Source organism: Stenella coeruleoalba, assembly GCF_951394435.1.
Source record: "Stenella coeruleoalba genome assembly, chromosome: 15".
Classification (NCBI taxonomy): Eukaryota; Metazoa; Chordata; class Mammalia; order Artiodactyla; family Delphinidae; genus Stenella; species Stenella coeruleoalba.
This window is the reverse complement of record NC_137161.1, coordinates 21,870,032-21,881,840: the sequence shown is the minus strand read 5'-3', so window position 1 is coordinate 21,881,840 and position 11,809 is coordinate 21,870,032. Positions and strand designations below refer to the sequence as shown.

General features: G+C 53.5%; 2 protein-coding genes across 4 annotated transcripts; one reads left to right on the top strand and one right to left on the bottom strand.

Moving 5' to 3' along the window:
* Positions 1 to 523: 523 nt before the first annotated feature.
* On the bottom strand, positions 524 to 10,922 carry BLCAP (BLCAP apoptosis inducing factor). The gene is made up of 2 exons (XM_079943748.1): positions 10,797 to 10,922; positions 524 to 2,439 (listed from the first exon to the last, which is right to left on the bottom strand). The coding sequence occupies exon 2, from the start codon at positions 2,261 to 2,263 to the stop codon at positions 2,000 to 2,002; it is 264 nt and encodes an 87-aa protein (XP_079799874.1). The 5' UTR covers positions 2,264 to 2,439; positions 10,797 to 10,922; the 3' UTR covers positions 524 to 1,999.
* On the top strand, positions 2,459 to 6,792 carry NNAT (neuronatin). Of its 3 annotated transcripts, none has more exons than XM_079943747.1 (3): positions 2,460 to 4,432; positions 5,364 to 5,439; positions 5,674 to 6,792. In XM_079943747.1, exons 1-3 carry the CDS (start codon positions 4,097 to 4,099, stop codon positions 5,901 to 5,903), a joined length of 642 nt encoding a protein of 213 aa, XP_079799873.1. In that variant the 5' UTR covers positions 2,460 to 4,096; the 3' UTR covers positions 5,904 to 6,792. The 3 variants fall into 3 exon arrangements, with proteins under 3 accessions (XP_079799872.1, XP_079799873.1, XP_079799871.1); XM_079943745.1 differs by having other exon boundaries at positions 5,364 to 5,444; positions 5,674 to 5,901; XM_079943746.1 differs by lacking the exon at positions 5,364 to 5,439 and having other exon boundaries at positions 2,459 to 4,432; positions 5,674 to 5,901.
* Positions 10,923 to 11,809: the final 887 nt, after the last annotated feature.

Genomic DNA, 11,809 nt, shown 5'->3' with positions numbered 1-11,809 from the left:
GGCCATGGGAGCACGTGCACATTGACGGCACAGAACCACGCCACTCCCGCACTTCCAGCCATCGCCCGGAGCCCCCTACGTGGACGGCCAACCTTATTTATTTTTCCACTTGAAATGCCATAAGGGGTTTCACTTTATTTTTACTTCAAAAGCAGCACCATAAAAATTCTTGATGATTAGAGCTCCAGCTGTCTTAAGTTGTTTGTCAAGGGATCGGTTACTCAAATCTCCTACGGAGGGAAACAGTTTCAGGCGAGAAGCCATGGGAGCTGAGAAACGCAAATGTCTCATCTCTGAAAACTTTCAGACTCCCTCCTGTTCACCGCCTGGCCTGCCCCCTGCTCCCCCGCCCCCAATCCCACCATCTGCTCTCCAGAGAGCAGATCAAATTTTCAGCCTAAGGTACTGTGGCGCCAAGGCCTCAGCCCCTCCATGCTACCCGCTGCCCCCCACCAACTCAGAAATCCAACACCACGACCCAAAGGGACTGCAGCCACATAAAACCACAGAGGAAAGTTTATAAAGCTTTATTAAACATTTCAAACAGCTGTGCAACGAACACACCAGAAATAAAAGCTCCAGAATAGCAGTCCAAATGTTCCACAAGTGTGGCCCCGCAGTCCCGTCCCCTAGATGGACTGCCTCCAGTTCTGTCCTCTGCCTGGCCCACCTCCCTCCCCCTTCAGGCAAGAGAAAGATGGATGGTTTAGACTGGAAGGACAACCATGCTGATCCCCAGCGGGCAGGGGCCAGGAGACAGTCTCATGTGCCAACACTTTTACTGAAGCGCAGAAAAAGAAAAAAGCAAGTGACAGTCACAAAGTCTTCCCGTGTATTCTTCGTAACGTATACAGTCTATACGCGCAGGACCGGGGAAGCTCCTGGCATGAGGACGATGGCCACCGCTCCCCTCTGTCTCGTCTGAACCACCTCGGAGTCCAGTGTGCTGGTCACTCTGCAATCCCCAGACTAAATACCAACTGTAGCGGCCCCTACAAGCTAGCTATTGCTACACCTCAAAATCACAACACGTTCGATAAAGCTTCTTTAAAAAGGATTTACACATGTACTTGTACACGTACGTATACACACACGCGCACGCACGGCACACCACACCAAAAAATATCCAAACGCCTATCAGGGGATCGTGGCTGTTATGCAACACACAAGTACTCTCCCATTCACTCGGCTGGGGACTGCTAGATCTACGTAAACACACCACACATCAATCCTGCAGAGCATGCATGGGAGACAAAATGAGGCCCCCTCCTTGCGACAGTTGAGACAGGCAGGAGGAAGGGCAGAGGAAGCGAAGCTGGGCTGCTGAGCAGGAGCCCAGACCCCCAGGTGAAAGAGCAACATGTATCTGTTACTTCTTCCTTCAAAATGACGTGGGGAAAATACTGAAGATTTGTGGACAGCAGTCAAGACACAATTCTGTCTAGCCCGCTGGCCAGGGAAGAAGAATGAAAAAGCGAGGCTCTCGGGCATCAGCAATCTCTTTATATTCGAGATAAGTGCAAAACTGAGCCCTGTCTTGGACAGGTGCTCCCCAAAAAAGGAAAGGGCTAAAGAGAACTAACAGGAAGCCAAGAGAGGGACGGAGGAGTCAGTAACACTCTGACAAGGAAGGGTCACAGAGGTGACAATGAGACTGGCATTTTATCTGCCCGGATCATGCTGGGGCAGTTGACCAGGATGGGTGCAGGCTCCTCGTGGGAATGAGGCGAGGGGGGTGGCCATCCTGCCAGTCAGGGGCCAAGATGGGGACAGAACACACACAACCACGAGACCACCCACGACTACAGGACTCTACGATAAAAGCACCGGTCAGTGCTATTATTCACATTATAAGGATAAAACGTCACAGGCCAGAAAGGCGCCATCAGGAATGTGGCCCCCACAGGGCCGCGGGATTTGAAACTCCAATGCTTTATGACCTATGTCAATGCCTCCCCTCCCGTCTTCTGCTTCCTTGGAAAGCTAACTGGGCTGGCTGTTAGGTGCCCACAACGCCGGGGTCGTGTGCCGATTCCGGAAGCGGGGAATCGGAGCAGTGGTACAGGAAACAGTTTCCCCAGCAGCTATAGCAGATGAGGAACAGGGCTGCCAGGAAAACCAAGGCACAAATTGTGCAAGGCTTCCGTTCCAGGAGGAAGCTGAGCAGGTAGAAGCCCATGAACATGGAGTGGCTGAACCACAGGGCGGGGTTGAGGGGCTTGGGGATGAGGAGGACGGGCAGCAGCCACTGGAGGCAATACATGATCTCTGCTGGACAGGGCCTTCGCCAAGGCCACCGGGCACCGCTGCAGGAACCGACCTAATGGGAGCCAGCGGGCGCGGGCGGCTGCCCTCTGCTTTCTTCAACCCTCGCTCTCCAGGAGCTGAGCCGCTGTGGTCTCTGGCTGTCAGCCCGGGATCACCAAGGCAGCAGGGATCCTGAAGAGAAAAGTCAACACAACAGACAAACAGACACGAAACAGACAGACAGACAAAAAAAAAAAAAAAAAAAACAGGAACAGAATGTATACTTATTTGGAAAAATGGATCATGGTTAACAACAGCAAATGTGAATGCCCTTTCCTCCCTGCCCACCCATGGAAGTCTACTCCTCTCCAAGTCACCCTTTCCAGAAGCATCCTGGGTGTCTCCCCTTCTTGGGGCTAGGCCAGAGGGCTCTAGGCAGGTCCGGCACAGTGGCCTGGCTTTGCCTGGGCCCTGCCCAGCAGAGATCATGTATCGCCTCCTGGGGCTGCGGCCCGTCCTCAAGGGACCCAGACCTCACAATACCGCCCTGTGGTTGCCACCGGACGGCCATGGGCTCCATGCTGTGACCCCTGAGGAATAAGAAAAGGATTCTGTATCTAGTATCTCTCACAGCAGGTGCTCAGTGGAGAGTTAAAGTAGTTAGTGGCGCACTGCCGGTGGGAGATTGCCGGCAATGGATCCTTGCAAGCTCTGGGAAGGCGCCGCGGCAGCATCACCGAATATTTTGTTTTAAGATGGCAGCCTAGAATGAGCTTGCCTTTTTCAAATAATCCGGCGTCATTTTATTAAAATCGGCCAACTTCTTCGAAAGTCAATGTAGGGGGAAAAAAATCACCATGCTACTTAGTCCAAACTGACCTCTCTGGGTTGCCTTGTGCTCTCCATCTGCTGCCGGCACTGTATAGAACTTGACTTCTATGAGCTTTTAATCAAAATTAATTTTCTATTCACATAGGGGCAAATGCCAGCTGGCCCCTGTGCCAGGCAGTTTGCTGGAGAGAAGTGGTGCTCTCGAGCAGCGGGCCACCGGTGCGCCAGGGCCGCGCTCGCAGACCGCATTCCGGTCTTCGTGCCGCGCCAAGAATCGGAGCGGCAGCAGCCACGACCCTCTGGCGGCGGTAGCAAAACCCTCCTCCAAGCTCCAGACGCCCAGCGCAACGGGTACAAAGAACCTCGCTGGCTGAGGAAGACCTACCAGCGCCTGGGGGGTAGGGGAGCAGAGGTTGAATTACCCGCCTAGCAGAAAACTATCCCAGAGCGCATTCAGACCACTTCTTTGGAGAGCTCATCCCATCCCTTCCGTGCATACAAAGGCGCCATCCCTCCTACAGGGTAGACACCCGATGACTATCGCTTTTGCACCTAGGGCTCAGTGCCCTGGCTTGGCTCCCTACAGCTGCCACGGCTGTAGATCTAGCAACCGTAAGAAGCGGGATGCGGGCATCAGGGAAAGGTTCCGCGCTCAGAGGCTCTCGCAAAGCAGAGGACGTGGTCTTCTAATACATCGAATATTAGAAAAAGAGTGCTGAGCGGGGGGGCCTGTGAAGCCAAGGCTTCTGGAAGGGGCACCTGTTTTTGCTCCGCGGGGCAGATGATCCCTCTCTAAATTAGGTCCCTCTGCTTTTCCATCCTTGCCCAGGTGTGATCTGGCGTGGCACCGGACACTGGGCTCGAATTTGCAGGCCCGGGCTTGGAGAGATGGGCTCCGCTACTAAGGGGTGCGCACCCGTACTCTTACCCTATGCGCTAACTCAGAGTTGCATTTCCCCTCCATTTTACATTAAAATTCAAACGCGGGCACAGCGGAATCTTCTGGAAAGGGGCTAAGATGAACTCAGGAGGCGGGGGTCGGTGTGGAAAGAACAGATGGATTATTTTTTTTCCTCTCCTGACGAATGAGGAGCGCCCCCGGCCACCCCTCCTCACGGACCCCCCCCCCCCAAGCGCGCATGCGCACTTGGGCGGTGGGCGGATACTTAAGGCGCGGCCACCGCGGCTGCGGCAGTGCGCCCAACAGCGGACTCCGAGAGGCGAACGGACCTCGGAACCGGCAGCACTCGCTCTCAACCACCCACCCACCACTCTCGGAACCATGGCAGCAGTGGCAGCAGCCTCGGCTGAACTGCTCATCATCGGCTGGTACATTTTCCGCGTGCTGCTGCAGGTAAGTGTGCCCGGGTGCTGGGTGGGAGAGGGTCGCGATGTGCGCCCCCTGAACCGGCAAGCCCGCGTCACAATTGCCGCATCCCGACCCGTCCTGTCCTGATTGCCGCGATCCCTGCCCACCCAAGTGCCGCGGCCGGCACCGCACGCCCCCGCCCGTCCCCTGCGCCCTCCTCCTCGCGTAGACCCTTCCCAATGCGCCCGCCCGGGAACAAAGAGTTGGGGCGCGGCGGGCGCCAGCCGCGGACGATCGCCGAGGCTCTTAGCGACCAACGTGGTAAGAAAATACCGCTACGTGAGACTCGACCCCAGGAGGGAGGCGGGGCACTTCTGTTTTGCGAAAAGAGACTTTACCGCTCACACAGCGGAATTTTTCCGCCTTAAAAAAATTGCGCATTGCGGGGAAATTTTCCTTTAGAAAATATAGTACTTGCGGGGGTGGGACAAAAAATAAGTTAGAAAAAGGCACTTCTCAGGGGAAAAACAAAAACAGCACTCCGCAAACAAGATTATAACAAATCAGAAAAATTCGCGGGAAAAAATGAATTAGAGAAAATGCGCATTGCAGGAAGAATAAATCAGACAAAAGCACTTGGCAGAAAAAATGCATTAGATAAAAAGCGCCTTGCAGAAAAAATATTAGACAAAGGAGCTAACAAACTATGAATCGATAAGTGCGCTTTGAAGAAAACAATTAGAGGAAAAGGTTCTTTGCAGGAAAAATAGAACAGAAAAAAAGCGCTTCCGAAAAAGGACAGTTCGCTTTATTAAAAAAAAAAAAATCAAATGGAGGCAAAGCGCTTTGTGTAAAAAGAAATAAATCAGAAGAAATTGCTTTGCCCATAAAATCATCTACCCTAAAAGCACCCCTTGCAGGAAGAATTCCCTGCTAAAGGAATCCTTTGCCAAAGGAATCGCATATTTCCTTCAAGGTGTTCCTGGAATGCTGCATTTACTGGGTAGGATTCGCTTTTCGAAATCCTCCAGGGACACAGCCCATTGCGAGAAGTGAGGTATACCTAAGTTGTGGGTCCAATCAGCTTGCGGCCATGCAGCCTTCAGCACAGTTGGAAAAGCTCCAGCTGCCCTGACTCGTGGACAAGCTGCGCCCGCACCCGCCTCTCCTCATTGGACAGGCGGGCGGGGCAGGGGGCGGGGCGGGGGCGGGCACGGCAGCACTACAGACACGCTGCGGGTGCTCGCCTCTAAGGGAAGGTCCTGGGTCTCTCTCTCTCTCCACAGGTGTTCAGGTACTCCCTGCAGAAGCTGGCGTACACCGTGTCGAGAACCGGACGGCACGTGCTGGGAGAGCGCCGCCAGCGGGCCCCCAACTGAGGCTCCAGCCCCCTCCCCTGGGCGGCCCTGTCACCAGGTGCTCCTGTGCAGTTCCACCAGCATGGGAGCCAGTGCCGCGCAGGAATGGGGCGTCCCCTGTGCCCTCTCGCCAGAGGAGCACTTGCCAAGGTCAGTGAGGGGCCGGTAGGCTCCCGGAGAAGCAGCACCGACAATGACGACAACACCAGATCCCTTCCCCACCCCTTTGCACCCATCCTACTGCGGGTGGCAGTAGAGGGAGGAGGGGGGAATGGGGGGAGCAGACCCCTGAGATCTGGGCACAGGCAACGCATTCAGATTTGGACCAAATCGGGACAGCGCCATCCCAGCCCCACAGCCCACGGCCATGCCAGCAGGCCGCACCACAGAGATCCAGACAACCACACCAGCCAGCAGAATGGACATTCCAACTTCACCAGCCGAAGCCCTGAATCTCCGTGCAGCAGACAAGTGACAACTGCGTGCCTGTGTGGCGGGGCTGGAGGGCAGAGGGTGAGGGAGGAGGGTTAAGAAACAGAGCGGGGCCCTCTCACTGTCCCTTGCCTACGGCATGTGCATTCCAGCCTTGCTGCCTTTGCTCCCTCAGTTCCTCTTTCGCCCCACTCCCACCCAAAAGAAATGTGTCACTCAATTTGGACCTACTGAACAAGAAAACGAATCCCATCTTTACCAAAACACCTTCTCCAAGCCCCCAACCCCTCACTGATCTTGCATCCCCCAGGTCTCACGCAACTGTGGTCAATATTGTGGTAATTGCTAATTGTAATGATTGTATAAGTGTGCATTAGTTGTGTCTCCCCGGCTAGATTGTAAGCTCCTGGAGGACAGGGACCGCCTCTACAAAAAAATTAAAAAAAGTACCTCCCCTGTCTCGCACAGTGTCCCAGGACCCTGCGGGGCGGTGGAGGCGCACCAAAAAGTTTTGTCTCCTGTGACTTCTTTTCCGGCTTCAACACATACTTCTAAGACTGGGCTGATGTGCACTGTACTTGGGAGAGGGATGGAGGAGAAGCAACAAAATGGGAATAAACCTTCACACACCCAGTTCCATCTCAACACTGTCCTGAGATAAAGGACCGCATGCCCGCACCACCACCCAAAGAAAAAGGTGGACATCTTCACTTGTGGTCTCGGAATAAGGGACCACTTATACCTGCCCAAAGGTGTGGGTGCCTTCAGTTTTCCTGGAATAAGGGGCTCTGGCAAGTAATCAGTGGGAAAGATGGAAGGAGGGAAAAGATAGGAGGGGGGAAAGTGGGACGAGCCCTCAAAACGGAGGTACTAGGGACCAAGAGGGTGATCAGGAATTCAGAACACAGTCTTATCTCCATCCAAGATCCCCAAGGAAATGAGCAGGGCGGGTGGGGGAGGGTGGGGGGGCACTGGTTTGGACAATGACTATGGGGTAAAAGGTGTGGTGTGGCACCTCCCCCACCCAGCTCATCCCTCCCAGCCCTATCACCTCTACCAGAACCACTACAAGGGCATCCTGCCAGGCCCGCCTACTTTCCCAAGGTCTCCTCCCCCACCCTCAGGAACCTCTCTCCAGCTCACTCTCCCCACTACTGGGTCCTCTGCTTCTCCCAGCACGAGCCTCCATATCCTTAAGCGTGCTTACCAGGTCCCGGGCCCTGGGCTCTCCCCTGCCATCATGCCACGGTGGTAGGGTGGGCTGCCTGCTCGGCTCCCAAGTTCTCTCTCCCACTCCTCAGTGAGTCAGGGCTTCTTTTACGTGGGGTCAGCTGACTGCTTCACCAAATGGCCCTGCCGCCTGTTCAGCCTTGTCTCTGGCTTTGTGTGCCCCTGTCACCACACACCTGTTCCTGGGTCAACATCCAGGGCGTGAGTTGGAGGGCTATAAATCTTTCTGCCACTTCCTCAAATCCCTTAGTCACAGTTGTCACAAACAATTCTGGAGCACAAAGGACCTCAATCCGTTGAGCCTGATGTTACCCGCCCCTGCGCTAGGGTCCTAGCGTTTCTCAGCCCAACCACTAGCACCTTTAGAGGCACCTATAACTTCAGTTCAAGATAAGAGAATTATGGAGGTGGAGGGTGTAGACCTCAATTCCAGTATTGGCTTTGCTATCAGTCAGCCCAGGGAACCTGGTCAGGTCACTCCTAGCCACCTTCGGTTCTCCTCTGTAAAAGGACTGCTAAGATCCAGTGAACCCCAACATACTAGAAACATTCTGCCATCAAAGTGGCAATCAGGACTCAATGGGACTAGGGTGCGGATGGGCGATCGGAGCCTCATCTTCCTCAGGCTGGGTGGTTCCAGCCCCTACTGTAGCCTATTGGTGGGGTAGGTCTCCTCTTGCCCCAGGGTGACTCAGCAGCAGGCAATGCCCACACCTCCCTTCTGAAGCCTGTATCTTGGCAAGCCTCAAGACTGGGAGTTTCTGTGGTTTTCCACACTAAATGCAGAGAACCATGAACATATTTCAACATGTGTTCTCAATAAAGTGTGCCCCTCCCCTCAGAGCCCTCAAGGGGTGTACCCACAGCCCCAATGCCCCAGATGCTCTAATCTCAGCCCAGTTATAAGGTAGCTGGGATCAGGGGGACAGGCTGCAGCAGCACTGAAGTGTCTGGCTGCTCTCGACACTGTAGGCCCCCTTTTAAAAGGCAGGAGGCTGCTGGCAGCCCCAGGGCTTTCCAGATGATCTTGGCAAAGCCCAACTGCAGGGCTTTCTCCATCCATCCATCAGCAGGGCTCTGAGTGTGGCATGATGAAATGACAGACTTCCAGGCAAGGGCTGCCCTGATGGGCTGCACCCGCATGGGTGGCTTGAATGTGCAATGTCCACTCCCCCCTTTCATGCCCCATCCAAACCCTCATGTTATGGCAGGAAACACAGTCCACCAGAGAAGATGGAAGGAATGTGTTCACTTTCTATTCCTGTGCAATGCTTAGAAATCTAGTCCAAACACATCTTGTTTATAACATTTTTTCCAGAAGCAATACCATTAAAACATTTTATTCTGATAGAGAGCAACAAAAAGAGTTGAAAATGACTACAGTTTTGTTGCAAAGCCCTTAGTCCACAGGCCCCCCTTTTGCTTAAATTTTCTCTACCACATCCTCAAGACTTTGCCCCCACGAGGCCAAGGATCGAGCAGTTGAGTTATGAGGGAACTGGAATGGCTTTGTGAGACTCCAGCAACAGGCAAGACTCTTGGGACTAATGCCCCCAAAGGATGTTAGTTTCTTAGCCTAACCAGTTGAGGTTAAACCGCAGAGGGGTCTAGGTACCATGACTGTCGGAAGTGTGTGGTGCTATGTGACACTGTTACCTCTACCTGTGGAATATCTGGATTGCGAATGAAGGACAAGTTTCTTGAGCTTCCGCTGCAGGACAGCAACAGCTTATTGCATGTGGGTTGGGTAGGATTGGATGAGGGAGCAGGTGTGCTGTGAGTCATTTGCCAGACATTTATTTTCAAACTTCTATCTACTCAGAAGCCAGTACCCTACAGTGAGATTCTGAATTTGCAGTGAGTTTTCCCCCAGAGATTTAAACGTGCACATATATACAAAACATTAGTCTAACAACAGCCTCTTTTTCCCTGGAGACATCTGATTTCCTCTATATGCCCCAGAGACATGTCACCATCTTCTCTGGTTATGATCCTGCTTCCCCTCCGCCTCCTTTTCTCCCTCCCACGGGGCCCATTCCCCAGCAGGATCCAGATTCCAGAGCATTCCCAGAACAGGAAGTCAGAGAGGCAGGCAACACATGGTCCTTGGTATATCATACAGCGACAGGCTTGAAATGGAATGCATATGTTTCAAAGATAAGAGAACAACAACAGAAAAAGACAGCCAAACCCAGCCTTCCAGATTCCTCTTTGAAACAACATGTTACAGATAAAAGGTTAAACTGTTTTTGGCAGCAATTCTAACAAGACCAATTTCAGATACGGAAGTGATCTGGTCACTGGAAACCGACCAGGGCTCGGCAATCTTTCAACAGATTCGCTGACATTAATTAGTCTCTGATTTAAAACAAACAAACAAACAAACAAGACCTAACACTTGGCATTAGCACTTAAGCTGGAACGTGTGTGTGTGTGTGTGTGTGTGTGTGTGTGTGTGTGTGTGTGTCTCCTGGCTTTAGTGTTGCCGTCCAGAAGGCTGAGGGGATGGCTGTACCATGTCAAGCAGGGCAAACAGAAGCTGTCCCCAAAACACCAGTTCCCTGAAAGGGATAAAACATGATCCGAACCTATAAACAGAAAGGCCGTTTCTTTCCCAGGACAGACCCCAGTCTGCCCCAACATTTAGCGTTGAAAAGGGACACGGAGGCCTGGAAGGAAATTAAATAAGGTGTGGAAGAGGGAAGGAAAAAGCAACTGTCCCCCATCCCCCATTCTTCTCTCCAGGCCATTAGTGTGCCAGGCAACCCATTCCTTCAGCTGCCCTTGAGGGCCACTCCCCACATATACTGTAGGAAAGGGAATGGGTGTCCGGACTCGGTGTAAAATTAGAGAGAGTAAGAAGCACCCGCGACCCAAAGCAGAGCGTCAACCTATCACCCCAGACACCAAGGCGGGGACCCGGGGAGGGAGACCCTTTTCTCTCCTCTCCCCCAGGCCCCTTCTGGTTTAAAAAAAAAAAAAAAGGTAACTTAAGTGGTGGGGACAGAGTGACAGGCATCTCAGAAGCTGGGCCCCCTGCCATGTGCACCGGGGCCGGAGAGAAGGTTGTCGCACCCCCAGCCCCAAGCTCCCCAGCTCTGCCTGCCCCATCCCACAAGCAGACAGGCGAGTGATGACCTTGGAGGCCTGAACGAGAACCCAGGAGTCCAGTGCCCTGCCCTCGGGCCACGAAGAGACCCCCAAGGCCCAGGCTGGGGGGCCAAACAGGGCAATCACGTGACACCGGACAGGGGCGGCCCTCGGTGCGCGGAAGGAAAACCCCAGAGAGGGACCGGACGACGCCTAAGGTGACCCCGAAGGGACAACATGGCGGCGCGGCCGCATTAAGGGCCTCTCATCCCGCCCCCAAGAGGCCGACGCCACGGTACCTGCGAGCCCTGCCATGGCGCCGCCGCCACCGCTGACGCCTTCGTAGCCGCAGCCTGCCACCACCTCAACTCGCCTCCGACGCCGCAGGAAGCAGGGGAGACGCCCCCTTCGTCTTCTAGTCGAGCCGACCGAGGACCCCTTCTGGGGTCGGGCTGCCTACGGCAGATGCCTGATAATACGACCTAAATTGGGGGGGGTCTTCTATGCCCGATATCCTCCTAACGTGTGCCACAGATGACCATTTGAAGACTTTTTGCTAATGTGTTCAGAAATCTGGGGGTTCTGAAGTCTTCAAATCCGAAGAATTTTTGATCAGGCGCATCCAGGACAGCTCCGAATCACGCCCCCCCGCCTTGGTCCCCTCATACATATGCAGTGGATTGTGATCTTTACACATTTAGAGCAGAGGGGGCGTATCCTAGTCTCTGTAGGTGAACGATTGTTCGCTTTGGTCCTCGTGGATGACCCGTGTAATCTGTGAAAACGTTCCCGTGGCTCAAAGTCCGCCTCCTCCCTGGCCCCTTTACCAAGGCCAAAGATCAGGAGCGGAAATATTCCGGCTCAGAATTTAGGATTTGACTTGGGTCAGGACCTGACTCTTCTTGACCTGTACTTTAGGCGAGCCACTTGCCCACCCCGACTGTTAGCTTCCCCGAATCTGATGAAATGCCTACTTCACAGGGTTGTTATAGGGATTAAATGAGTCAATGTATCGATTTATTAGCTAAATAAGCACATTCCTTGAGCGCTTACTGTGTGTAAATGCAGTGCTAAAGGCAAGAGGATAGAATGGAGCGTGAAATAGGCGCTGTTCTAATTCAAGGAGATGCCCGGCTACTGGGGGAGAGTGGGGGAGGGGTGGAAAAGCCATCATCAGATTACTTATATGTGCAATCTAAAATATGACACAAATGAACATATGTACGAAACAGACTCAGAGAGAACAGACTTGTGGTTGCCAAGGCGGAGGGGGTGGGGGAGGGATGGATTGGGAGCTGGGGATTAGCAGATG

Excerpts from the sequence above, each read along its gene's own strand:
- BLCAP (XM_079943748.1), bottom strand. The coding sequence starts at position 2,263 with ATGTATTGCCTCCAGTGGCTGCTGCCCGTCCTCCTCATCCCCAAGCCC.
- NNAT (XM_079943747.1), top strand. The coding sequence starts at position 4,097 with ATGAACTCAGGAGGCGGGGGTCGGTGTGGAAAGAACAGATGGATTATT. Across the intron at positions 4,433-5,363 it reads TTTTCCGCGTGCTGCTGCAG|GTGTTCCTGGAATGCTGCAT; the intron begins GTAAGTGTGCCC and ends ATTTCCTTCAAG. Across the intron at positions 5,440-5,673 it reads GACACAGCCCATTGCGAGAA|GTGTTCAGGTACTCCCTGCA; the intron begins GTGAGGTATACC and ends CTCTCTCCACAG.